Genomic DNA, 26,882 nt, shown 5'->3' on the forward strand with positions numbered 1-26,882 from the left:
GATAAATATAAGCACGTAATCCACACTGTCTAAACAGAAGTTTCCTATTTTTTTAATTTAATATTGAAATGTAATTTCCCTGGTGGCTCAAATGATAAAAAACCTGCCTGCAATTCAGGAGACCTGGGTTCAATCCCTGGGTTGGGAAGATACCCTGGAGAGGGGAATGGCTACCCACTCCAGTATTCTTGCCTGGAGAATCCCATGGATAGAGGAGCCTGGCAAGCTACAGTCAATGGGGTCACAAAGAGTTGGACACGACTGAGAAACTAACACACACACACATATAGCTGATTTACAATGTTGTACTAGTTTCACACGCGTAGCAAAAGGATTCAGTTATACACACATATACGAGTAGAAGGGACTTCCCTATAGCTCAGATGGTAACGAATCCGCTCGTAATGCAGGAGACCTGGGTTCGATCCCTGGGTCAGGAAGATCCCCTGGAGAAGGAAATGGCAATCCACTCCAGTATTCTTGCCTGGAGAATCCCATGGACAGACGAACCTGGTGGGCTACAGTCCATGGGGTCACAAAGAGTCAGACACGACTAAGTGACTAACACACACGCATATTGAGTACAGTTCCCTGTATACAGCAAGTCCTTGTTGATTATTTTATATATACGTGGGTATATGTTAATCCCAAATTTCTTAAATAGAATACTGACTTTGACTTTTTATTGATGATTTACAGTCATCTTGATCACTGCTTATTAAGCTGTATTACAATAGCCTCAGATGATATTTAAGTGCATAAAAGGGTGCACCCACATACCAAATGACCACTCCCCAATCAACTTAGTTTGTTTCCTTTTAGTAAAGTTTCAATGTTAGTTTCTAAAATTGGTATTACAATCTTGTTACTATTTTGTAAAGTGTTGCTTTTGCTTCTCAAAAATCTACTCCCATGCACAAATATTGACTTCTATATACTTTGTCAAATTCTATTTGCATATTCAACTCTGAAACTTGTTGGGGCATTGGAGAAGGAAATGGCAACCCACTCCAGTGTTCTTGCCTGGAGAATCCCAGGGACGGGGGACCCTGGTGGGCTGCCGTCTATGGGGTCGCACAGAGTCAGACACAACTGAAGCGACTTAGCAGCAGCAGCAGCAGCAGCATCTGAAGGGAACTGTTTGGTTCACTGTATATGTGGATGTGGAGCACCATACTTCCAGGACTTTGAGACTTGCAGTAATATCTAATCCCTGATGTTTATCATCATAAGAAAGCTTTAATATCTAACTTGTGTAATTATATTAAACACTACACGCAATTTGGCAAGTCCTAATTTAGTGTTAATATTAGTAGTATTAGAAGACTTTCTGACTTCCTTATTGCTTAATTTACACTAAGTTTTTGAGAAAGCATTACCAGAAAAATACTATTTGGCAACTGTCCAGATTATGTAGCACTTTGTTAATGTCACCACAAAGTAAGATCTTTGGGTATTTCATATTAAATAAATCCCTGTTGAGAAGTATTCCCTCTTGGGTATCAGGATGACAGGAGCAGGTCAGGTCAGAGGGGCCTCTTCCAGGGGGAGGGCCTTGTTAATGAAGACACTGGATAGTCAGTTCCCAGGGTGCCTCCATCCAAGGTACTAGCCAGCTGAAACCCTCGCTGCCTAACAGTCACTGCCATCTCTGTGTACAAACAGGGAGAGAGTCACAAAGTACTAAAAGGCTCTGCCGCAGACAGTGGAAAGCTAAACTGAATCCCACATCTGCAGGCTTCAGTGTTTCTGCAATCAGGAAGGCCTGAGACAGTTCAAGAGCACTGGTCAGAGACTTTGAGATCACCACCTCTGAGGGGGTCACAGACCTGTAACTAGGCAAACAGCAGGCAGGAGAATCAAAAAGGGCTCACCTGATGCACGACACAAGACAAGTCTATATGTGTCTCCAGGGGCATCAGCATTTTCGGATTAAAAACTGTCGGGTACTTATATTCAACAAAAATGGAGAATCTAATAAGTGGAGATTATTGCATTGTCAAAAGGACTTAAAATAGGATGCATATACCTGAATGTGAATACTGCAAAATAAGGATACAAAAAAATATTTCAGAGAATTGGACAACTTGAGAACCCAACACCAGTTTAATTATTTATCTTTGCTAAACTCAAGGGGAAAAAATGTCCAGGTATCAAAACATTTACATGTCCTAATTTATACATTTATAAATATAGCTGTACTACATAAATTTTAGTGCTATATATATTTTTAGTAGTTCACGCAAGTTATACTATTCAGATTTAAAATAACTTTGTAGGGAACCAGTGTGGGATGAGTGTTTTTTTTAACCTCCCAGCCAAGAGCCTTGCCCACAGAAGCTCATTGCCTCTGACAATACTCAGCATTCACAGAAGAAGTGAGTTTGAGCTTGACCATGGTGCTGACTTGATAAGGAAACACACACACACACAGATTCTAGGAGGGCAACATGATTAAGATGACAAAGAAAAGAACCAAGGTGAGAATAGAATATAGAACCTACAAGGGCAGGGATTTTTATCTGCTAGGTTCACCATTGCATATCCAGCTTCTAGAATAATGTGAGATCAGAGTGAGTGAAATCAACAGCTGTTTAATGAATGAATAAAAATGGTCTTGTCACTTAGGCTCATGAAGAAGCCAGTCTTAAAGGACCAAAGGATTCAGGTTTGTTGAAACAGTGGGTAAATAAACTCCCATTACCTATCTGAGGTTTTGTGCTTTTTTTAGTTTTGTTTTTTTTTTTTTTTTGAGACACTCTTTTGTGATTCAGTGAGTTTTAATATATTAAAATAGAATTGTGGGACTTCTCTGGCAGTCCAGTGGTTAGGATTCCGCACTTCCACTGCAGGGGGCACAAGTTCTATCCGTGATCAGGAAACTAACATCCCGCATGCCAAGTGGGGCGGTCAAAATAGAGGCTGCCACTGAACAACTTAGAATATGGGAAAGTAGAGAAAATGTGTTCCTCCTGGAGGGAGGTGAATCTCACCCCCCAAAAAAGAGGAAGGGACTATGCAGACATGCTCAGCTCCTTCCCATCAGTTAAAGCGTTCTTTCTTCCCTGGGCAAGAGTGAGCAAAGAAATAGGAAGAAGCCAGGGTGAGAAAATACAGTTAGGAAAGGACAATATCCCCACCCGATAAAAATGAAGAGTAACAAGGAAGGTGGTGACAGAACCATTGTTACCTATCCACTCAGTCTTACACTGCTGGTAGTTCCTTTACTAAGAGGAGAAACCAAAGTATTAGCAAGCATTTAAAGTGAATGGTTCACCTATAAGGGATTTAATAGAAATATACTAAATTGAAAAAGAACTATTATACCATTATATTGATGCCTAACTCCTTTAGAACTGATACACTAAAAAATAACTTATGATAATAGGTTCATCAATAACGTTGACCAACAAATCAACAAAGTTGTTTTGTTGTATACTGTGTACAAAGCATCATGCTAGGAACTGCTGGTGCAGAAGCAAAGTTCTTTCATATGCACTTACTAATACCTGGCACCTATTCTATCCTGCCTACTTAATCTGTTGACCTCTCAGTTCCTATATTCACTTCACAAGGAAAGAAGCCCCTTTAATTCACTTTCATTCAACAAAAATAAAAGCATAAGACATTAACCTCTTCTTAGTTAAAAGTGGGAACTAGGTGGGGGCTTGGTCGTCATGAAATGGGAACACCTAGACATGTAGTAGCTCTGAAGTGTGACTCATCATTTTGTTTGAAACTAATTCCCAGAATATTTTAAATGTACACATTTATATTTCACTTTAAGGCCAAATAAGCTATTAGTGATTCTGTTCCTCCCTCGTCATTTGAATAATACTGTGTGTGTGTGTGTGTGTGTGTGCATGCACGTGTGTACTTTTGTCTAAATAATTTGAGATATTTGGAAGAAAGTTTGCAAGGTGTAAAAACAGGCTTATTTAACTTGCCATTCTTATATACTAATTTTCTTTTCTGGTATTCGGTATGAAGATTTTCTTAACATGGAACACAATGTGAACTTTAAAGACACACTTTTAAAAATAGATATGCAATGATAGTAGGAGTATGAATTTATACAAAATTTTAGAAAGAAAAACTGTGAATATGTAGCAAAAGCCTTAAAAATGTACCAACTCTTTAACCCAGAAAATTCCATTCTTGAAAGTAATCCTTAAGCAATTATTAAAGAAGTACACAAAATATATTTAGAAGGGTTTTACTTAAAGTTATGGCAACCCACTCCAGTTTTCTTGCCTGGAGAATCCCCATGGATAGTGGAGCTGGTGGGCCAAAGTCCATGCGGTCACAAAGACTCAGACACGAGTGAGTGACTAAGCACCAGTACTTAAAATTATTTGTACAGTGAAATATTAGAAGCAATTTTAAATGTCTATCATTGTGGGATTAAACAAATTATAGCAAATGAATTGGATACATTATACATCTTTTAAAAACAAAAGTTTAGCAGAAATTTTAATGCCTGTTAAAATATTTATAATATTGTTAGGCTAAAAACAATTTTATTTTCTCTGTTCTACTGTAAATTACCAAAACTTTGCAAGTAAATTTATGGGTATAAGTTCTGATTATTACCTAGGACTTGATTCTCAGAAGGAAAATGAACAGCTCAAAAGGGGTTATATAAATGATCTGGTTGTAGTTTTCATCGCCTAAGTTATTTCCAGTATTCTGCTGGTCTGAGGAGCTGGGTATTTCTTTATTCCTTTATCAATCCTAATGTCATTTTCCTAGAAGTTGAAAGAACGACCATTCTTCCATCAGGGATATATAAATAATTGTGTTCCCTTCCTGGAACCTCCAAACAAGTTCTCAAGATCCATTTGTTTGATTTGAACTTTTTTTTCAGATTCCTGATAACTGTAACCAAGTTGTTTCTAGACATGTTCCTCAAATTTATATTCCCACCAATATTACTGTGACTATTATTGGATATTATGATTTTTTTAAGAAATATGATAATTTAACATTTTACAAGATGCCATTTGTATTCTCATTTTAACTTGCATTTCTTATAAAAATTTTACCAGCCATTTGTATTTTTCTTTTCTGAAATATACATTTATGTCATTCATCCATGTATGCTTACATGGTTTATCTTTCATCAATATGTAATTTAGATTAATTCAAAGCATGTACAAATTGGCACAGAACATTGCCATGTTTGTTAAAAATGTTCTAATCTGAAATATTTTATTAAAAATTTGCTTTATATTGTTTCATGAAATAAAATATGTATATATATTTTTAAAACTTTCTCCCACAGGATAGTGTATACCATATCAACTCGGGTTTGGGAGTGTGAGAGGCTTACGTGTAAGCTAAGTCACTTCAGTCGTGTCCAACTCGTTGCAACCCTATGGACTGTGGCACACCAGGCTCCTCTGTCCATGGGATTCTCCAGGGAGGAATACTGGAGTGGATTGCTGTGCCCTTCTCCAGGGGATCTTCCTGACCCAGGGATCAAACCCTCATCGCTTATGTCTCCTGGCATTGGCAGGTGGGTTCTTTACCACTAGTGGCACCTGGGAAGCCCATATATATAGATACACACAAATAAAAAACAGACTGTTACCACTTATTCATTAAATATGAAGCAAGTAAGGTTGAGTATATAAGCTGTTTGGAGAAAATGGGTCATAAATAAGAAAAAAAAATGAACATGAAACAAACTGCAATGAACACGTCTTTTGTCAGTGCTAAAATACTCTTTGTTTTAAATTTCATTTACAATTGATACAAGATTTGACATGTCTAATCCATGACAGGACCTCCATTTGGGACCTCAAATGACCTCTGGAGGCCAATTAGCTATTCCATTTCCTTAAAAAAAAAAAAAAACTTTCTTAGTGAGAAGTTTGGATCAGGTTACAGAGGCCTGCAAAGGTGGCTCATTTGCTGAGTCTGTAAAGGTCTCTTGCAATCTTCCCTTCTCCAGACTCATGATTCAGCATCTGCAGTGCTCACAGCACTGGCACAGCTGACAGAAGCTTTGGTTTGTACAAATGCCAGGCAGCACTGTTCCCAAGCTTGATTTAGCATTTCTGTTCACTTTCCCCAACATTAACTTTTAGGGAGATTCGACAACCCCCACCAAGATGCAGCCTAAGGCGAGAAGCGACAGACTAGTGAGAGTAATACATGGAAGTTCTTAATCTGAGGCATAAAATTCGAAGGTTTGGAACATACATCAAATTACAAATGTGCCCACTATTAGGTGGGCAGTTATAAATCCTAAAAAATGCCATGACCCTTGGGCAGTATTTAGTTCAGGCTACCTAGAAATATCTGTGGAGAGGATATAAGATGGCCCAGCCCAGTTCCTCACACTGTACAACCCAGCAAGCCCACACTTTTGTGCCAGTGCTCATTAGCAATCAAGAAACAAAATCCAGTAATGTTTCCCCACCTTGTTTTGTTTCTCTGCTTGCATCCCATGCCTGAGGCATCCGTGGACGCACCTTATGCTCAGAGGTGCTCCATAACCTTCCTACAACTCAGAGTCTCTGGATGCAGCCATTCCAGGAATTTTCACCCTGACTGGGGGAGATCAACTGTGTTCCTTACATACAAGTAATCTCTCTCTTGTTTAATCTAAATCCACGTTTCCTTATCGATTCTCTATGAAAAGAACAGTTAATCTCCAATGAAGGAAATCAAGCACCGAATTGCATTGATATTACAATGCTTGGTGGCCATGAGAAGGTTTATTTGTCCTCTTTCTGCCTCCATTTCTTCCTCTGCACAACAGGAATAATAATGCCCACGTCACAGAACTATTGTGAAGACTGACAGGGAGAATGTTCCCTACATTTTCCTTTTCCCATCTGTCCTCTGTCCTTGGGCACCAAAGTCCCTTGGACTAAACAGTCACTCTAACAGCCCCTCCAGTCTGATCATTCAGTTTCTCTGACCATGAGCCTGGTGCTGCCCTGGAACTGGAGAAGTCTTGATACCATCCACTTACATAACCAAAACAATGAACATTTCTTTATTGACTGGAGCATTTAATGTTATCTCAAACATTTGTAAATTTTAATAAATTTCTCCTAAATGTATATTAAATTTAAAAATAATAGCTTTTATAAGAGGCCACAGTATTTTAGTGAGACAGATAGCAAAACAATGCAGTGTGCAATGAACAGTGTTCTATAAATAAGAATATTTATACTATAGGATGTCCATATGCTGGTGACCATACCTTAGAGTACTGTGGTTTCCCATTTTCATAGTGAATCTCCACATAATCAGAAGACAGCAAACCACTACAAAGGAAAGAAAATACAGTGATTTCCATATCTAACATACTTGGCGGTTGTAAAAATAACCAGCTCAATAAATGGATGTGAGAGTTATGTAAACCACAAAGCTCTCCTGTCCACAGTAAGGGCAGAACAGATGTCATCAACAGTGCCAAATGTTATCCAGCAACAAATCACTCCTCCATCTGTTAAAAAGGGTAAAATATGGATAATTTAAAGATGAACTCTTTTTATACACACGTTCATCATTTGATTGATATGTTACTATGGAACAAACAAAGAGGCAGGTAACAGGAGAAGATGAGCACTATAAAAAGTCACAGTTACACTCTAACTAATTGGAAACTCAAAACAATCATTGAGGAAGAGTACAGAGAAAAGACCAGACAGAAAATATTTTAGGCTTTTCAAGTCACAGGGTCTGTATAACCACTCTTCAACTCTGCTATTTTATCCTGTAAGTTGCTACAGGCTGTACAGTTGTGTTCTAATAACACCTCATTTATGTGAAATCTGAATTTCACATAATTTTCACCCATCAGGAAATATTTTTCTCCTTGAATTTTTTGCAACCATTTGGAAGTTTAATAAATATTCTTCACTCGAGGGTTACAAAAGCAGAAATACCAGATATGGCCTGTGGTCCACAGTTTGCTAACTCCTGGAATAAAATAATAGTTAAGAACGTAGATTTTGAAGTCAGAGCAAGGTTTAAAACCTAGCCCAGCTCCTTATTAGTAGTGTGACCATGGGCAAGGTACCCAACTCAGCCTTTACATGAGTCACACGAAGACAATAGAGTGTGAATCGCATAGACACTAACAGGATTAAATGAAACCACCCATATGAGAACTCAGGGCTGAGTACGTGCCCAGTAACGGGCACTGCAGCTGTCACTATTTTTAACTCAGCTTCCTCCAACACATTTCCCTTTATACAAGGTAGGAAATACAAAATAGGTGCCTCCAAATGAGCACAGAATTGCTAGGGCATCTGGGTTCCTGTTTCAGCTGCACCACTAGAAATAACGGTAACAAGACATCACTCACGTTGACCGAGTACTCACTACATCCCAGCCACTGTTCTAGGGACTATCAAGGGAGAACTCACTTAGTCCTAATGGTAACTGAAGGACAACAGTAGATTCAACCATGAGCCAAGGGCGTGCCCTATATTTAGGTCTCCATTTCTTCTGTAAGAAAAAAGGCTGGAGCAGACGATGTCTCAGGAAGGCCTGCTCTGACATTCTGTCTTCCATAACTCTGCCTACCAGTAGGTTTTCTTGTTGGGAAATCTCGACACTGCTTCTTTAACAAAAGGACGGGAGGACTCAAGGATTTTGCATCATTTTGAGAGCTGCACCTGATGTGGTTCTACTATGACCCAGTGTGGAGGGTCTGGAGGAGGCTTGGAGCCAATCAACAGAGTAACTGGGAGTCACATGAGCGTCTGGTCCAGCCTGGTTTCTGGTGTGAGCTGAAGGACAACAACACAGAAATAAGGCAGATGCTTGTATCTTGGACAGGTTTTTCTATTGAAATTACTAATCAAATGTGTGTCTATTGAAAATTCTACATTTGAAACTAACAACTTACGGTACCATCTACTCATTCCCTTCTCAAAATCTCAGTAATAGCAGAAGTAATGACAGGGGCTTCCCTTGTAGCTCAGCTGGTAAAGAATCCGCCTACAATGCAGGAGACCCTTGTTCGATTGATGGGTTGGGAAGATCCGCTGGAGAAGGAATAGCCTACCCACTCCAGTATTCTTGGGCTTCCCTTGTGGGGCTCAGCTGGTAGCAAATCCACCTGCTATGTGGGAAACCTGGGTTCAATCCCTGGGTTGGGAAGAAAGGCTACCCACTCCAGTATTCTGGCTTGGAGAATTAGGTCGCAAAGAGTCAGACACGGCTGAGCGACTTTCACTTTCACTTTCTTCAATGACAGTTCTCAGCTCTCTATACTTGGGAGAACCCGACACAGTGCAGAAACTTCTTTCAGTTCTAGTTAATGAAGTCAGCACCGTGAATGTGCATAAGCAGGGTTGTTGATGACAACATTTCTCCCAGGAATATTTCCACAACACCACGAGGCAGAGAGGCTGCACTAACTGCATTTTAATTACCTCTCTCTACAGGTAATTCATTATTTTCAAAATCCTCAACCACACCATCCCTGGAGCATGTCTAACAGTTGAAAACAAGCCTATTTTAGACCCCCTACTTTTGCTTGTAATTACAAAAGCAGATAATAACATTCTAACCACTAACCACTAGATATGATAAAGGTCACTTTACCATATTTCTCTCTTTTCAAGGTCTTTTGCCCACCACAGACATACCTATTTCTACTATCTCCCACATGTGAGAATCTTAAAGAAGAGAAATAGCCACTTTTCTAGGAGCCTATGACAAATAGAGACAGACCTAAGACCATATGCTCCCTGTGACAGAGGCGCTCCTCTCTCCCACCTCCTATAAACAGCACCACATCCTCACTTGCACCACCCTTTCCTCCTGTCTGACCAGAGCCATCTCTGCCTTAAAACGGTTTCTTTCACTTATCACAGTGTCCCCAGCACCTGGCATGATGGCTGGTGCATAGCAGGTGCCTAATCAACATTTGCTGAGTGAGCGAACATCTACGAACATCCACTCCATGCCAGGCCCACACCGTGTGCTGGAAAGGTGGGATGAAGCATGCTACTCTCCCAGACCGAAACTAAGCAAATCAGCACAAACGTATGAGATTCGCCATCTCATCCTAAAATGGCATTTGTAATCTTCCTGAAGGTGAATTAATGTCAACTGAAATGTAATCTCATTATAAAAGTCTTAATGTGATTTCAAAACAAGACTTTTCAGTGAGGGACAAGTAACACTGGAGAAAAAGAACTGAACAGCTAGTGGTGTGGTGCCCTGTCTCCATCCACACCCTGCAAAGAAAAAGCAGGTCATCTGTATCTCTGTACGCCTGAAGATAAGCTGTCTGGCAATCTCTGCCTGCAGATGCTCTCCAAGGCCTTCCCTCCACCTCTGCCCTCTGCAGTTTCCCTAGCAGAATTTCCTGTCGGGAACAGACTGTTCTAACAGTCCAATACTGATCTACTTAACAATTACGGTTCCAAGTATAAACTGTCATTTTACTTTGATGATCAGCCAACTAGGCGTTTGGTTCTGAGTTATCTGATAATGTGAGGGAACTGATGAAAAGGAATTTCTGAACATTTTAAATTCTGAAATATACATCCTTTTTCTAGGCATTTAAGTTACAGAAAAGCTATAGACCCCAGCTACTATAGTGCTTCTCATGCAGGTTACCTGGTGAAAGAGAGGTGGCCTTTGGAAGTAAAGAGATAAATGTAGGATGGAAGTTCAAAGCAAGATGGAAGAGAGTGGAAGAGCTGGAATAAGGAAATTCTCTTTTGGTATTGTTATGGAATCCTCTCACCCAGCACCTTCATGGTGAATCTGCACAAAGGTAGTGAAGAGAACCTGAACTCTAAAGTCAGACAATATGATTTTATTCAACATATGAAGAACAGATGTAAGCACCTTGAAGATGCTGAACTCCAAGAGCAAGAGAATGGCAAGACTATTTAAACACGACAACGAACCAAGAGTCATAGCAATGACGGAGGAGACTGTGGCAGAAATAATGCTGAGTATCCACCCAATCGCATTTTGTCTTTCTTCCCGGCATGGTAAGACTACATTTCATAGCTTTCCCAGCATTTAGGATGGGATCAAGAGATTGAATTTAGGCTCAAGAGATATGGGTGGAAGTGATGTCCACACTTCCAGTTTGAACATTAAAATCCAGGCATGACTATCAGAGCTCTCTCTTCCCTGGAATTCTGAAGTCATACGTCCCAGATGGCATAGCTACAAGGTGGATGCCGTCTAGGTTCCTACATTGTGATTTGGAGAACAGCCTCTTAGGAAAGTCACTCATTTTATATTAGACCATACCATGGGTAAAAGACAAAATATTACACTGTTAATTCTCAGATTTCATCTTTATTTTGAAACATGCTCAAAATGATCCTAATTCCAGTATGTATCACAAGAAAAAGTTTTATAAATTTATGTTGAAAGAATTTCAGAATCATCAACAAATATACAGAGAGAACTGCTATTAAGATCTAGACATTGAAAATTCATACAAAGAGAAGTTTGGCCTATATAAATATCTGTTGGCGTCCTTGAGTTTGAGATGGTGTGTCTAATGAAAGAAGATATATGAACAGTCAGGTGGTCAAAACTCCAAAAGTCTATACCTTACATTCCTCCAGGGAGGTTCATTATGGAAAAGCCAAGGGAGGATCTGAGTAACTGGAAGTTACTTACCAAGAATCCCTAGAGCCTGGAAAAGTCATTAAGGAAGAAGAGTGAATGACTTCTTTGGAAAATAACTTGAATCATTTAAAGAAAGAAAGAACTATATGCTTTCTTTTGGACCATCCTGGTCATGAGAGGCTATGAGTGGGTTCATCAAGCAAACTAATTTGTTTAGAAAGAGATGACATAGAGAACAAGACCCTTGCACCCTAAGGAAGACTACTAGGAAAGACAAACATCGGACCACAAGAAAGTCATTTGTTCTAAGTCAGTTAAAGATCATTTACTTCCTTGAAGAAGTAGTCAAACTACCGATCTCTAAAGTCTCTTCCAGTTTTGAAATCTGCATTCACTGCAATTAATGAAATGAACCCTCAGTCTACACCTCTGATTAGGAAATTGAGAATAATCTCTTTTGGAGGGACCTGAGGCCCATACAGCATTCCTTCACCAGCAGAGCTAGGGGAAAAGTCTAGAAGAACAGTAGCAAGCACCAAGGCTGAAGCACTGGCTGGCCATATGATCTATCATCCAAATCAGGATACAGAAAGAGGCATATTAATAATTATTCCAGGACAACAGACATAAACCAGGAAGGACTGTCCTGGAAAAATGGGGACATACGGTTACTCTGCCTAAGGGCCAAATTTCAGGTACACACATTAAGTTCTACAGAGAAGTTTAGGCTAGTCTACAAGGTGAAAAATACCCCAAAGCTGAGATGTTACTAAGCCAGTAGACTGTGAACATGTTTCCTTCTCCAGCTGCTTCTGGGTTTTACATGGCCACTGTTTTTGGACAGACTTAGGATCTCTCTCTCTCTCACCACTTGACGTCAGGAAGTACGTCAGAGGAGAATGAGCAGTTTGAGATGCAGAAACCAGAAATCTGTGAATCTACATTCACCACAATACACTGGACCTGTCAGGTCCTGACCAGCCATTCTCCTTGCCACTCAATGTCTTTGCTCTTAAAGAAACAGTATCACTAATATCCTAATTCCATTCGAGGTGGTAAAATATGTAAATTACTTCCATATGTTTTCACACTAGGACTGGAACAGAGGTCAATATTTGCATGAACAGTGAAAGACTATGTCTAGAAAAGAAAGGAGTGTCACCGATGCCAATTTTCATAATGGAAATTCACTCATCTGATTATCTTCTGCTTGACAACTTTTAACTCCTCAGTATTAGGATCCCTGAGCATCCTACATGGCTCCTAACAGACTCACCCTGGAGGTCTGCCCTTCAGCCCACCAGGCGTTACACTTGAAGTAGGCTGGGACCTGGGACCCTTTTCCAGGGTGCTTGCAATTTGCACCTGGACAACAAAATACAAGAAACCATAAGAGACTAAAAATAACTACACGCCTGCTGCGGTGGGAGCAATTATGAGCAATAACATACAAAAAGGCCACGAACCAACTACCATGATGGAGGTGCTGGGAGCAAAAGCAAGGTACTGCATGTGATCCCTGCACGCAGCATCAGCAACGGGGTAGGCAGACCTCCTAAGCTACCCCTCCAGCCCCACCCACTCACTGGTGCACCCTCCCCTCACCCTATTTGAGGAACCAGCCTGCCCTCCGTGGAGAGCAAGCAAGAGTACCTGTTACTTGTTTTCGCTCTCTCATGCTACAGCACAAGTTTCAATAAAGCCTTGCCTGGAATTCTCATCTGCCCTCTTATCAATTTCTACTGATGAAAAAGTCCAAGGACCCAGGTTGGTAACATATTCATTTATTTGATAACAATAAATGCTGAGCACTATGGAGAGTCTCAGCTTCATGGGGCATCAAGGAGAACAGTTTTGGACAACAAAGCACCATGCCTGCTCCCTCTTTCCATCAGTTTTACTTTTTTCCTTTTATACACCTAACTTTTAATTCATTAAATTATCACTCTGAATTGTAATGAGGAGAGATATAGACTTTAAACTTAGTACATTCATACAAGTGGAAGCTTGTAAATTTACTATTATCCTCATGGTGCTTTCCTTTTTGAAAACAACAAAGATTGTAAGAAGATTCTTCAACCACCACTTTTCTCAAGTTTTAAGAAAAAGTTAGACTCAACCCAACTGAAATAATTTTTAATACCAAAAGTTATTTCAGCTAGAAACTATATACTCCTTTGAGTGTAAACAATACAGTGAGAATTTTAAAGCTGTGTTCAAAGATTGTAGACATGGAGAGGTTTGGATTTGAGAGTATAGAAATGATATGTTAAGTGGGTGAAAGTAATTGCAGGTTGAATTGAGGCTTGGTGTTAAGTCAGTGACGGCATGCTAGGCCAGGGCTGGAGAATGTGGGCGTACTTCACAGGATTGGAGTTGGGGGCGGAGACTACTCCTAGTACAAGCAAGCTGTAGAGATGTGAGCTTCTCTGAGGGTCACCACAGGAATTCAATGAGTTCCTGAACCACAGGAGAGGCTGCAGTACTGTAATGTGTAGGCACTCATAAGCGATGGCCCGTGCACCATAATACAGCTAAGAACACCATATAAAATACTAGGTTGTCCAAAAAGTTCGTTTGAGTTCTTCTGTAACTAACTTTTTGGTCAACACAATAAGAGTAAGAAACTTAAAACCTTTTAAGTTAATAGTTAAGGCAGTAGAGAGAAGAGGAATTAGCAGAGAAGTAAGGATAAACTCGCTGCTGCTGCTGCTAAGTCGCTTCTGTGCAACCCCATGGACAGCAGCCCACCAGGCTCCCCCATCCCTGGGATTCTCCAGGCAAGAACACTGGAGTGGGTTGCCATTTCCTTCTCCAATGCATGAAAGGGAAAAGTGAAAGTGAAGTCGCTCAGTCATGTCTGACTCTTAGCGACCCCATGGACTGCAGCCTACCAGGCTCCTCCGTCCATGGGATTTTCCAGGCAAGAGGACTGGAGTGGGTTGCCATTGCCTTCTCCAAGGGATAAACCTGAGATGATGTAAAAGCTGAGAACCTCCATGCAAGCTGGCCTGATCAGCAGATAAAAGGAGTCAATTAAGAGTTCTCCTCTGAGGAGCCATAAAAAAGGAATGCATTTGAGTCAGTTCTAATGAGGTGGATGAACCTAAGCCTATTACACAGAGTGAAGTAAGTCAGAAAGAGAAAAACAAATATCACATACTAAAGCACATATATGGAATCTAGAAAGACAGTACTAATGAACCTATGTGCAGGGCAGCAATGGAGATGCAGACATAGAGAACAGACTTGTGTAAACAGTGAGGGAAGCAGAGGCTTAGACAAATGGAGAGAGGAGCATGGAAATGTAAACACTAACATACGTAAAATAGATAACCAGTGGGGATTTACTGTATGACTCAAGGAGCTCCAACCGGTGCTCTGACAACCTGAGGAGTGGGATGGGGTGGGAGATGACAGGGAGGTTCAAGACGGAGGGGATATACATATATATATATGTCTGGTTCATGTGGATATATGGCAGAAATCAACACAATATTGTAAAGCAATTATCCTTCAATTAAAAACAAATAAATTTTTTTTAAAAGAGTTCTCAGAGGAGTAGCATCAATCAACAGAGACATTTTACATTACCCAAGAATGAAAGTGAAAGTGAAAGTCGCTCAGTCACGTATGTCTCTTTGAGACCCCAAGGACTATACAGTCCATGGAATTCTCCAGGCCAAAATACTGGAGTGGGTAGCTGTTCCCTTCTCCACAGGATCTTCCCAACCCAGGGAACACATTGCAGGCGGATTCTTTACCAGCTAAGCCACAAGGAAAGACCACATATAAGAATGAAAGATGCTTAATTCCTCCTCCCTAACTTTTAAGCCACATGATTTGAGGGAGTTAACACATTCTTAGTGTGGCTGCCACTATCTCTGTAAGTACATCAGTAATTCTGAGATTCCTCTATGATAGAACTGCAGCTACTTTCACACAAGTGGTTTGACCCCAATATGTCATGAAACAAGAACAATTTTAAACATAGGGAAAAGTGAATCCAAATAAAGATAGCATATCTTTGAACACAGTTATACATAACTGAAATGCTTTGGCGTACCATTTTCAAAATTGATAATGAATATTATAGTTTGCTGAATATTGCTAATTCACGTTCTTTTCTGACCTGCCCAATATTTCTTTAGAAAACTATCAAACCAGGCTTCACGTGCAGTGAAACTTTACAGAAATAGACATAGATCCATTATCAGTCTTGCCTTCTTGGAACTTTGTCTAGAAGAAAAAACTACCTTCCAACTAAAGTTTTTGTCATCTCCCAAGACAAGATCTCCCTACTTCTTTTATTTTTCAGTCTATAGGGATAAACTTTCCATTCATTTATACAGTGTCCATTCTTCCCAGGTATGGGTGAAATAGTCAAAAAGATAAAAACGAAACGAATGGAAAGACTACCAGAAATAGTAAGAGCTAACTAAGATAACTAGATAACTAAGATAAGATATACATGCAAAAACAAAATACAATTCTATGTGCACAAGCAAAAGTAACCTAGAAATAATCCAGGGGAAAAGTTTCTACTAACAACGATAACAGTGGCAACAAATGTTATACATGTATTATGGATGTGGATATTTACACACATATGTATAGATGAACATATACTCTATACCTTTGATGTAATTCCAAACAAAATCTCAGAAAGTTTGTTTAACTTGACAAAAGTATTTTAAAGTTTATTTTAAAGAATAAATGTTTATGACAACCCGTTCGGTTTCAAAAGAGGGATAACAATAGGACCTTACATTACTACAACAGTAAAGGAAATACCGAGCACTGGCCTGATTAGATGGACACTCCAAAGGACAAACAGAAAGTACAGTTCATATAAAAGATTTAATACATGAAAATAATGACATTTTAAATTGGTAAAGAAGAAAATCAATAAAGAATAAATAGGTTTGGAACAACTGACTAAACTTTTGGGGAAAATTAGATCCCTACAGTAGATCTTACACCAAATAACAATATATACATTAAAGGTATGTATGTTTTAAAATAAATTTACTATAAAAAATATAACTGAATGGTAGGAAGAAGAGACTGCTTAGTGCATGATCTTAAACTCAGAAATAACTTTAGTAACAGATAAGACTATACATTTTTTTTAAATTTCCACAAGTTAAATTTTAAAATATCATAAACAATGTCAAGGCAAACTGAGAAAAAATAAGCACATGAAAAACAAAGAGTTGCTATTTTTTAAGGAGCCAAAACAAAAACAAACAACCCAACAAAAAGAAGGCAAATGACATGGGCAGATGATACACAAAATTTTATGTACAAAATGCAGTCCACAGAAAAAAGAAAGCAAATGCTAATGGTGATGAATTATATACAAATCTACCATTGTATTAGTAATAAAACACCTGTAAATCAAAACTGCTGTAAGAGACCATTTTCTCCCACCAGTTTAGAAAATAAAAAATGAGTAATAGGAGCTAGATTTGGAGCTAAATTGGCACTTCAGTACTGTTGGGAACATGAACTAGTATGCTTTTCTAGGAGGCAATTTGAACTTGCCAGGTGACTCTCCTGCAAATGTAGGAGACATTGGGTTCGATCCCTGGGTCAGGAAGATCCTCTGGAGAAGTAAACAGCAACCCACTCCAGTATTCTTCCCTGGAAAATCCCATGGACAGAGAAGCCTGGCGGGCTGCAGTCCAGGAGGCCACCAAGTGTTGGACACACCACTGAGCACGCAGGGCCAACTTACAATAGCCATTAAAAGTCCTGAAAGCACTTTCGCCTTAAATCCATAAGTTCTATAACCTTTTAGGTGCTACTCATAAAGGTTTCCTGAGGAAGTAACTAAACAAAAACAAACACACAGATACCCATGGAGCTCTTCTCTGCAGATGATGTAAATGCGAATAGGTTTAAATGTGTTTTTACAGGGGTCTTTGTTGGTGGTCCAGTGGTTAAGAATCTGCCTTCCAATGCAGGGGACTCGGGTTCGATTCCTTGGTCAGGGAACTAAGTTCCCACATGTGGCAGGGCAACTAAGCCCACGTGCTTAGAGCCTGAACTCCACAACTAGAGAAGCCCCCGAGTATGGCTAAAACTAGGAAAAAGCTGCGTGCCACAGTGAAGACCCAGAGCAACCAAACATTAAGAAAAAAAAATTTTTAATAAAAACTAAATTTTAAAAAATATGTTTTTACAGATGCTTGAAAACATGGGAAAAATGCTCATAATACCACATCCAAAAAAAAAAGCAAATAAGAAAATACTATGATATGTTCAGTAACTTTTTAAAAGTATGTCTGTATGTGTATATTCACATACACAAAAAAAATCTGCAAAGATACACAAATATAATTGTAGGCTTCCTTCCTGTAGAATTTTCAAAGGTTTTTCTTTCTTTCCTTACCCATAATTCCTAAAGTTTTACAATGAATATACATTTTCTTTGAGAAACCACAAGTTATATTTTCTTAAAGGAAGGGAAACACAGCTCTTCAAGAAGAGGATTGATTAATTAACTAATTAAATAGTGACCAAATTCAAGCACAGGTAAAGAAAAGAGTTACAGGCGATGACAACTACCACCAACCACGCTGGGGGCAGCGGCTAGCCTGGCTACTTCTGTCCCCTCAACTCAGTGTGATCAATAATCCCTGAACACAAGGAGGTTGGGGTGGGGACAGGAAAAGAAACAAACTGCAATCCCTACCCTCAAGGTGACTATAATCTCACAGCTAAAATAAGACTGGACAGCAGATACCCTAATATCATAAACAGTAAACCATCAAGCTTCCCCAAAAGGGCAAACTAATTTCAACTAAGATGATTGGGTGGGCTTCCCTTGTGGCTCAGCTGATAGAGAATCCACCTGCAATGTGGGAGACCTGGGTTCGATCCCTGGGTTGGGAAGATTCCCTGGAGAAGGGAAAGGCTACCCACTCCAGTATTCTGGCCTGGAGAATTTCATGGACTGAATAGTCCATGAGGTTGCAGAGTTGGACACAGGTTCGTCTAGTCAAGGCTATGGTTTTTCCTGTGGTCATGTATGGATGTGAGAGTTGGACTGTGAAGAAGGCTAAGCGCCGAAGAATTGATGCTTCTGAACTGTGGTGTTGGAGAAGACTCCTGAGAGTCCCTTGGACTGCAAGGAGATCCAACCAGTCTATTCTGAAGGAGATCAGTCCTGGGTGTTCATTGGAAGGACTGATGCTAAAGCTGAAACTCCAGTACTTTGGCCACCTCATGCACAGAGTTGACTCATTGGAAAAGACTCTGATGCTGGGAGGGATTAGGGGCAGGAGGAGAAGGGGACGACAGAGGATGAGATGGCTGGATGGCATCACTGACTCGATGGACATGAGTCTGGGTGAACTCCGGGAGTTGGTGATGGACAGGGAGGCCTGGCGTGCTGCGATTCATGGGGTCGCAAGGAGTCGGACACGACTGAGCGGCTGATCTGATCTGATCTGATCTGACTTTCACTTTCAAGATGATTGGGAGCTTTGCAATGAGAAAATAGGGCCAGGGCTTCCCTGGTGGTCTAGTGGTTAAGAATCCGCCTGCAAATGCAGGGGACACAGGTTCAACCCCTGGTCCGGGCTTCCTGGGAGCAACTAAGCCCACGCATCTAGAGACCATGCTCTGCAAAAAGAGATGCCACTGCAATGAGAGACGACTAGAGAGCAGCCTCCACCTGCCATAACTACAGAAAACGCATGTGCAGCAATGAAGACCCAGGGCAGCCAAAAAGAAATAAATCTGAAAAAAAAAAAAGAAAAAAGAAAACAAGGTCAGGGTAGATTCAGGACAAAATACAGATAGGGAAGTAGGCAGGAAAGAGCAGGTAACATAGACAGGGATCAAAGTGTGCAGCCAGAGAGGATATTCTGGGAGTGGCTAGAAGTCCAGTGGCTAGGGCATCAGGCATGGGGTGATGGTGTTTAAAAGCAGGATCGGGACCAGACAGGACACAGGTTTAAGCAGAGAAGTTCAAACCTCCTAAGGAAAGGGAACTCTAGGACCAAGTACTCAGACTAGGAAGAGCTGAGCATAAGCACTGCATTCTACGTCTTCAGAAGCTGCAGAGTCTTTAAAGCCTGGGAAGGACTGAACACAGATAAGGTTCTTTTACTGGGTCAATTAGAGCCATCTGCAAAGTAATTAATGTGAGCAGCAGGAGAGAACGGCATGAGATCAACAAAGACATTAAGAAAAGGCCTTTCCACATATGAAAACCTGTAGCTTTAACTTTCTTTCAATCATTCAATTAATGGCTGAAGACTGAATGAGAAGCAAAAAGGAAAAAAGAAAGCAGATGAAGTTAGATAAAGAAATGATTACCAAAATTTAAAGATTAATTCATTTTTACTTAAATTTTCCATATCCTTTTTATTTGTATTAATGCAGTTTTTTATTTTTATACAGTTTTTAAAGGTTATTTTCCATTACAGTTATCACAGAATATTGGCTATATTCTCCTGTGTTGTACTATACATCCTTGAGCCTACCTTACGCCTAATAGTTTTTACCTCCTACTCCTCTACCCCTGTCTTGACCCACCCTCCCCTCCCAGCCAGTACCCACTAGTTTGTTTTCTGTATCTGTGAGTCTGCTTCTTTTTTGTTACATTAACTAGATTGTTTAGATTCCACATGTAAGTGATACCATGTGGTATTTGTCTTTCTCTGACTTCATTAACATAAAGCCCTCCCACGTCTATCCACGTTGCTGTGCTGTGCTGTACTTAGTCACTTCAGTCATGTCCAGCTTTTTGCGACCCCATGGACTATAGCCCGCCAGGCTCCTCTGTCCATGGGGATTCTCCAGGTAAGAAAACTAGAGTGGGTTGCCATGCTCTCCTCCAGGGGATTTTCCCAACCCAGGGATCGAATGAAGGTCTCCCGCATTGCAGGCAGATTCTTTACTGTCTGAGCCACCAGGGAAGCCTAAGAATACTGCAGTGGGTAGCCCATCCCTTCTCCAGGGGATCTTCCCCACCCAGGGATCGAATCAGGGTCTCCTGCATTGCAGGTGGATTCTGTACCAGCTGAGTGGTTACCAGGGAAGCCCATGTTGCTGTAAATGGCAGAATTTCTTTAAATGTTTTTACAGTGAATTACAGATATCTGTCCTAAAATTTGTTGTGCAAATTTTAGCATAAAATGCAATTTTATTAGATTTTTTTAGTAAAATCTCTGTAGAACAATCACAGGTATCCTGTGTGCTCTCTTCCTCTCTTCTTACCCCACCAAGGAGGAGCCTAACCCTTTACTTCTCTTGAGCTACTAAAGTCTGAGCATGTGTGGTATCTGCTGGCTGACCTGAGAACCAAGGCCTGCAAGGCCCTCTAAAGGAACAGACGTTTGATGCTGCCACCCTAGATTTCTCTTTCTGTCAGGAAACAACATTCTGTGCAATCCTGAGATCCTTCATACATAGAATACAGGACCCTTTATAGATGATAACCATGGTCCTTCCTAAATATTAGATATGTTCATCAAATTGTCAGAATATAGCAATCTGTTCTGTGTTAATATCAAACCAGTACAGAAGACAAGAATACCACACAGCAAGAAGAGGTGGAAGAGGAAGGGGAAGGAAAAGGAGAAATTTTGTGGTTTCTTCAAGAAACTACAAAATTACTCTCATACAAAGTGGCACCCATTTTTTAAATTACCACTTGGGAGGCGAGCAGAGGTGGGTGGGACAAACTAGGAGAACAGAACTGACATATATACACTGCGCTGTGCTGTCTTAGTCACTTAGACTCTTTGCGATCCCATGGACTGTAGCCCGCCAGGCTCCTCTGTCCATGGGGATTCTCCAGGCAAGAATACTGGAGTGGGTTGCCATGCCCTCCTCCAGGGAATCTCCCCAACCCAGGGACTGAACACAGGTCTCCCCGATTGCAGACCGATTCTTTACCATCTGAGCCACCAGGGAAGCCCAAGAATACTGGAGAGGGTGGCCTATCGCTTCTCCAGGGGATCTTTCTAACCCAGGAATTGAACTGGGATCTTCTGCATTGCAGGAAGATTCTTTACCAGCTGAGCTACCAGGGAAGCCCCATATATACACTACTATGTGTAAAAGAGACAGCTAGTGGGAAACCGCTGTATAACACAGCGAGCTCAACTCAGAGCTCTGTGAAAACGTAGAGGGGTGGGATGCGGGGTGTAATGAGGTTCAAGGAGGAGATATATGTGTACATAGAGCTGATTAACTCTGTTGTACAGCAGAAACTAACACAACATTGTAAAGCAGCTATACTTCAATTTTTTTAAAGTGCCAATAAATAAACAAATAAATTACCACTTGGGATAATGATCTTCAGTGTTCTAATCACATTTCATGGCATTAAGAAATTATTCACTGGCCTTTTGATTATTTTTTAAAAAATCATGATTTTCCTAATTTCTCTAACCAAAGAGATTTTTTCATTCTTCCAAATTATGTACCATTTCAAAATAATGACAACAGATCTCTAAAAATGATAGGATTTATTGGAAAAACTACCATTACTTGGTAACTTCTTTGGAAAGGGAATTTCTTCCAACTACTGCGGACTTTCTGATTCCGTGTAGTTCATTCGAGCGCCAACTGGGCCTTTTTTCACTCTGCTCGCTGTTAAACCCTTAGTCGACGATGAATACCCGAACTATACAGGCACCCAGGAGCCATCTGTTCTTTGAACTAATGAACAAACAGGTGAATAAGAATCAGCAGATCCAACTCTTAACCTGACTTTAACTGTCCCTGGGTCTTGGAAGAAGTCCCTAACATTGTGGAACAAGTTTTCTCCCTTACAAAACCCAAAAATGTTGGATTACAGGACCTCTAAAAAAACTTCCACATCCAAAACAGTGACTGCATGACTGCCATCATAACTCCTACCCTAAAAGCACAGCTGTGCTAAGCTGGGTCTTGGGATTCTTAACACAGTATCACATCTATTTGGTACCTGCTTTGTCAAGCAATCAACTTTCTATATACTAGGATGACTTCAGGCCAACTTTTCCAGAATGCTGCTAAAAGAATAGTTCCATTCATGTTTCATATATACGACAAAGCACTGCTTTATAAGTTTTATCTAATTCTACATATTTCTATGTACTTCCACCAAAAAAGAACACCTCAATTTCCAAGAAGGAAAGTGATAAACACTTTCTACAGATTAGATTAATAAAGAACAAAAAAAATTTACATAGAAATTCAGCTATGAGCCGATGATTAAGATCTGCCATCACTATAATGTATTAACATCAATCTATTTAAGGGGTATAGGGCTTCCTAGGTGGCTCAGTGGTAAACAATACATCTGCCAATGCAGGAGACACAGAAGATGAGAGTTCGATCCCTAGGATGGGAAAATCCCCTAGAGTAGAAAATGGCAATAGATTCCAGTATTCTTATCTGGAAAATTCTGTGGACAGAGGAACCTGATGGGGTACAAAGAGTTGGACACAACTGAGCGACTGAGCACATTCACATGCACACATTTAAGGGGTATGTTGAAAATCAAACAACACAATTATAAACCTGTTACTTGATTACAACTAAAAATAAGTAAAAAACTTAAGTCAACTATCATTCTTTATCATAAAGATACTAAAAACCAAAGATAACAGGAAAAAATAAGAATTTGTTTGCATAAGTAACTTATGATAAGCAAATTTGATGACATCTGATATAATTTTGAAAGACATGTATAAAACAGTGATTACAGCTGAGTAATTTCATCTATTTCAGTCTTATTATTACATCCAGACATACTGCATAATATCTGAATTTATATCTTTCAAAAGTTACTCAGATCATTAGCTATTTGCACTTCTCTGAATATGTGTCTTAGAATTCATTTTAAATATTGTATAATCAGATACTTTCCATCAATTTTAAGAAATGTAAAGTGCCAGTAATAAAATAAAGTCGGTGGTAGTAGAAAAAAGCAAAACAATAAACCTATAAATCAGAGTTTTAAGACAATTGCTGCAAATGGGTTTTTTCTCAAGCCAGACAACTTTCATTAAATTGTCTTAAAATTTTAAGTCCAAGTAGACATTCTTACCCACATTCACAATTAAAGTGCCTCTCAATGTTTGGAGGAAAGTGAAATCTTTATAAGATTCTAGAAGCAGCCAAATCCCAGAGAGACTGACACAGAAAAAAGGAGAAACTATTCTATTTAGGTTCTTTCAGAGAAACTATTTTTAGTTTAATCCTAAAAACAGACATTTTTAGAACACTGAAGGAAATTCTAACAATTAACAATGTGATCCATAGTGGCAAATTTACTAAGTATCAATAGCAAATTTCAGAATCATGAGTACTTAGTGTTGGAGATGATGGGGAAGAATAAAGATCCTAAGTGAACTGACTGACATCAAAGAAAGTCGTGTTGTTGTTCAGTTGCTGAATCATGTCAGACACTCTTTGTCCTAGAGTTTGCCCAAGTTCAGGTCCATTGAATCGGTGATGTCATCCAAGCATCTCATCTTGAGAGTCCCTTGGACAGCAAGATCAAACCAGTCGATCCTAAAGAAAGCCATACCATGATAGGTAATTCACTACAATGACAGAAAATGGAGTGGACAACGTTCAGAGAAAAATCCAGAAACTAACAGTCCAGTAGAGTTAAAACTCCAGGCTCAGAGAATATTCAGGAGTTGAAATGCATACAAGAATCTAGAGATCACACCAGCATATAAATAACACAGAAGCAAATGAGATTCTCCAAATTACTATTCCATAGAAATGGCAGGTACCACGTTGTATCATGCGAAGAGTTGACTCATTGGAAAAGACTCTGATGCTGGGAGGGATTGGGGGCAGGAGGAGAAGGGGACAACAGAGGATGAGATGGCTGGATGGCATCACTGACTCGATGGATGTGAGTCTGAGTGAACTCCGGGAGTTGGTGATGGACAGGGAGGCCTGGCGTGCTGCAGTTCATGGGGTCGCAAAGAGTTGGACATGACTGAGCAACTGAACTGAACTGATGTTGTATCCATAGCTCTTTATATTGTCACCTACACAGAGGAAACATCTATTAAAGTCCTTTGGCTGATGAGTCCACAAGCAGGAAGCTCGAAGAAACAAAGGACAAGACAAGATGGTACATCACACTTTAGCTTGAGGAATCCACAGAACTCCAGGGTCCTATAAGCAGAGCTCAGCACCCCCAGGTGGGAAAGGTGGGGCCAGAGACAGTCCATGGCAAAAGCAACAGAAAAAGTCAGACTCAGGCTACTTTTAATTTCTCTCTTATAGATAGATAAGTATCCATGAAATCAAAAGCCAATCCCAGGCAGTCAGCCCATGAAGACTGGGACTACAAGGCTGAGAGAAAAATGAAGGATGAAAGCAGATGTGATTGTGAAATTACTCTAAGAGCAGTGCTCGTGACTATTCCAACAACTACCTCTAGGCAGGTAGTGACAGGACTGTGTGTGCATGTGTGCGTGTGTGTGTGTGTGTGTGTGTAATTTCTTAATGGGCTATCCACAACAAGCAGTAAGACATGGAAATGTGGCAAGGATCTTGAGCACCGAGCGTCAACAAGATAAACAGAAGTTGTGTGCTCTCAGAATGATAGATGAAGATAGGAAATTTCTAATTCCTCTCTATAACATCGGACAAGGGTATGCTGCATAGCAGTCCACTGAATATTTTCTTGACATATGTTTGAACCTGTTAACTCTAATTTCAGTAAGACACCATGAATGGCTGAATCCTTTCAAGAGGATTAATTCTCCTTACAATCCTTAACTAATTTTTCTTTTACAGAATGCAGGGAATAAACATGCATCCAAATTTATTTTCTTCTGAAAACTCTATTGTGATTATTAACTAATATTATGACTATCTTGCTTTCTGTCTGTGTTAAAAAATCCAAATCTCCTACACAAGCTTTAGGATGAGCAGTTACCTGGGTGGGGGATGGGAAGGAGGAAATACTTTGGTGGAGGGACACAGGGAGCTTGTGAGATATTTTGTTGTTTAGTCACTCAGTTGTGTTCCAACTCTTTTGCGACCCCATGGACTACAGCCCACAAGGCTCCTCTCTCCATGGAATTTCCCAGGCAAGGATACTGGAGTGAGTTGCCATTTCCTTCTCCAGGGGATCTTTCCAACACAGGGATCAAATCCACGTCTCCTGCATTGGCAGGCGAATTCTTTACAACCGACTCACTAGGGAAGCCCCTCTGAGATACCAGCCATATTCCACTTCAACCAAAGGGTTGGTATTTTATGAACAGCCATCTTATTATTCTTCTTTAAATTGCAAAAATATATTTCTACTTCTCTGTGTATATATTTTATCATTTTAGCAAATTAAAGAAAAAGGAATCCAAAATATCTGTTAAGTAACAGAAACAGATGAGCCCAGTTCAATTCTGACATTGAAAAATTTGAGCATGAGACAAAGTGAGCCAGAAATGGACCAAGGAAAAGGCATCTGGAATTAGAAAGCCATCACTACTAAGACCAGAGGGGAAAAAAACTTTAAAGAACATGTGGGAGGTGAAAAGCACAGAGAGAACAAAAGGCAACTTTCTCCTTCTCTAAAAATAGCAGTCTTATTAGGCCGCTTTTAGACACCAGTGTTCATGTAGGAATCCATTTCTATTAAAAGAATAAAACTTAGAAAGGGAAAAGAAGTTCTTGCTGGATATCAAAGTATAGAAAAGTTCTAAAATGTAATAGACCAGAGAGAAGTCATCTGAACTACAGATGACTTTATTATCAAAATACTTAACTCTCAGACTAGAGAGCTAACAGAACAGAAGATTAAGGCATGAGGCAAATGAAACCCTTCTATGCTCTGATTTTTTGTGGAACCACATTCAAAAAGTGAAGAATGTATGTGGTAGAAAGTTAAGTAAACCTCCCAGAGAGCACTGCCATGGCAAATGACTGCTTTCCAAATAAAATGGCAAAAGATCCCATCCCATACCCATCACTGAAATACTTAAATTTAACTTCTTAAAAAAAAATTCCTCATTTTCAGTCATCAAGACTGTCACGGATGGAAAAGATGAATCTCAGTTGTTTTAGTAACCATTTATAATCAATTTATGAATTCATAATGTCAACAAGTATCTTCCCTTTCTTGCCCCCTCATCCTCCTATCATTTAAGAGACTAATCTGTTCATAGGAAGGTGGAATTCGTGGATGACAAAACCAACACTGGGTCCAAGGCCAAGCAAGACCATGTCACAGCTATACACAGGCATACTCATGTGACAGAATACAAGCCACGTTTTATGCTCAACAAGACAAAGTCTTTTCCAGAGTTCCTCTTTTTCATCAA

At 39.9% G+C, this 26,882-nt stretch overlaps 1 protein-coding gene across 4 annotated transcripts in view; it reads right to left on the reverse strand.

Moving 5' to 3' along the window:
- The window catches only part of ADAM23 (ADAM metallopeptidase domain 23), a 194,662-nt gene that overhangs the window by 84,260 nt on the left and 83,520 nt on the right, over positions 1 to 26,882 (reverse strand). For all 4 annotated transcript variants that reach the window (XM_070387704.1, XM_070387698.1, XM_070387689.1 and 1 more), the window contains exon 4: positions 7,220 to 7,283. In XM_070387704.1, the coding sequence (XP_070243805.1) occupies positions 7,220 to 7,283 (64 nt within the window). The remainder of the gene's footprint in view (positions 1 to 7,219; positions 7,284 to 26,882) is intronic.

This window comes from Bos mutus, chromosome 2 (genome assembly GCF_027580195.1).
Source record: "Bos mutus isolate GX-2022 chromosome 2, NWIPB_WYAK_1.1, whole genome shotgun sequence".
Classification (NCBI taxonomy): domain Eukaryota; kingdom Metazoa; phylum Chordata; class Mammalia; order Artiodactyla; family Bovidae; genus Bos; species Bos mutus.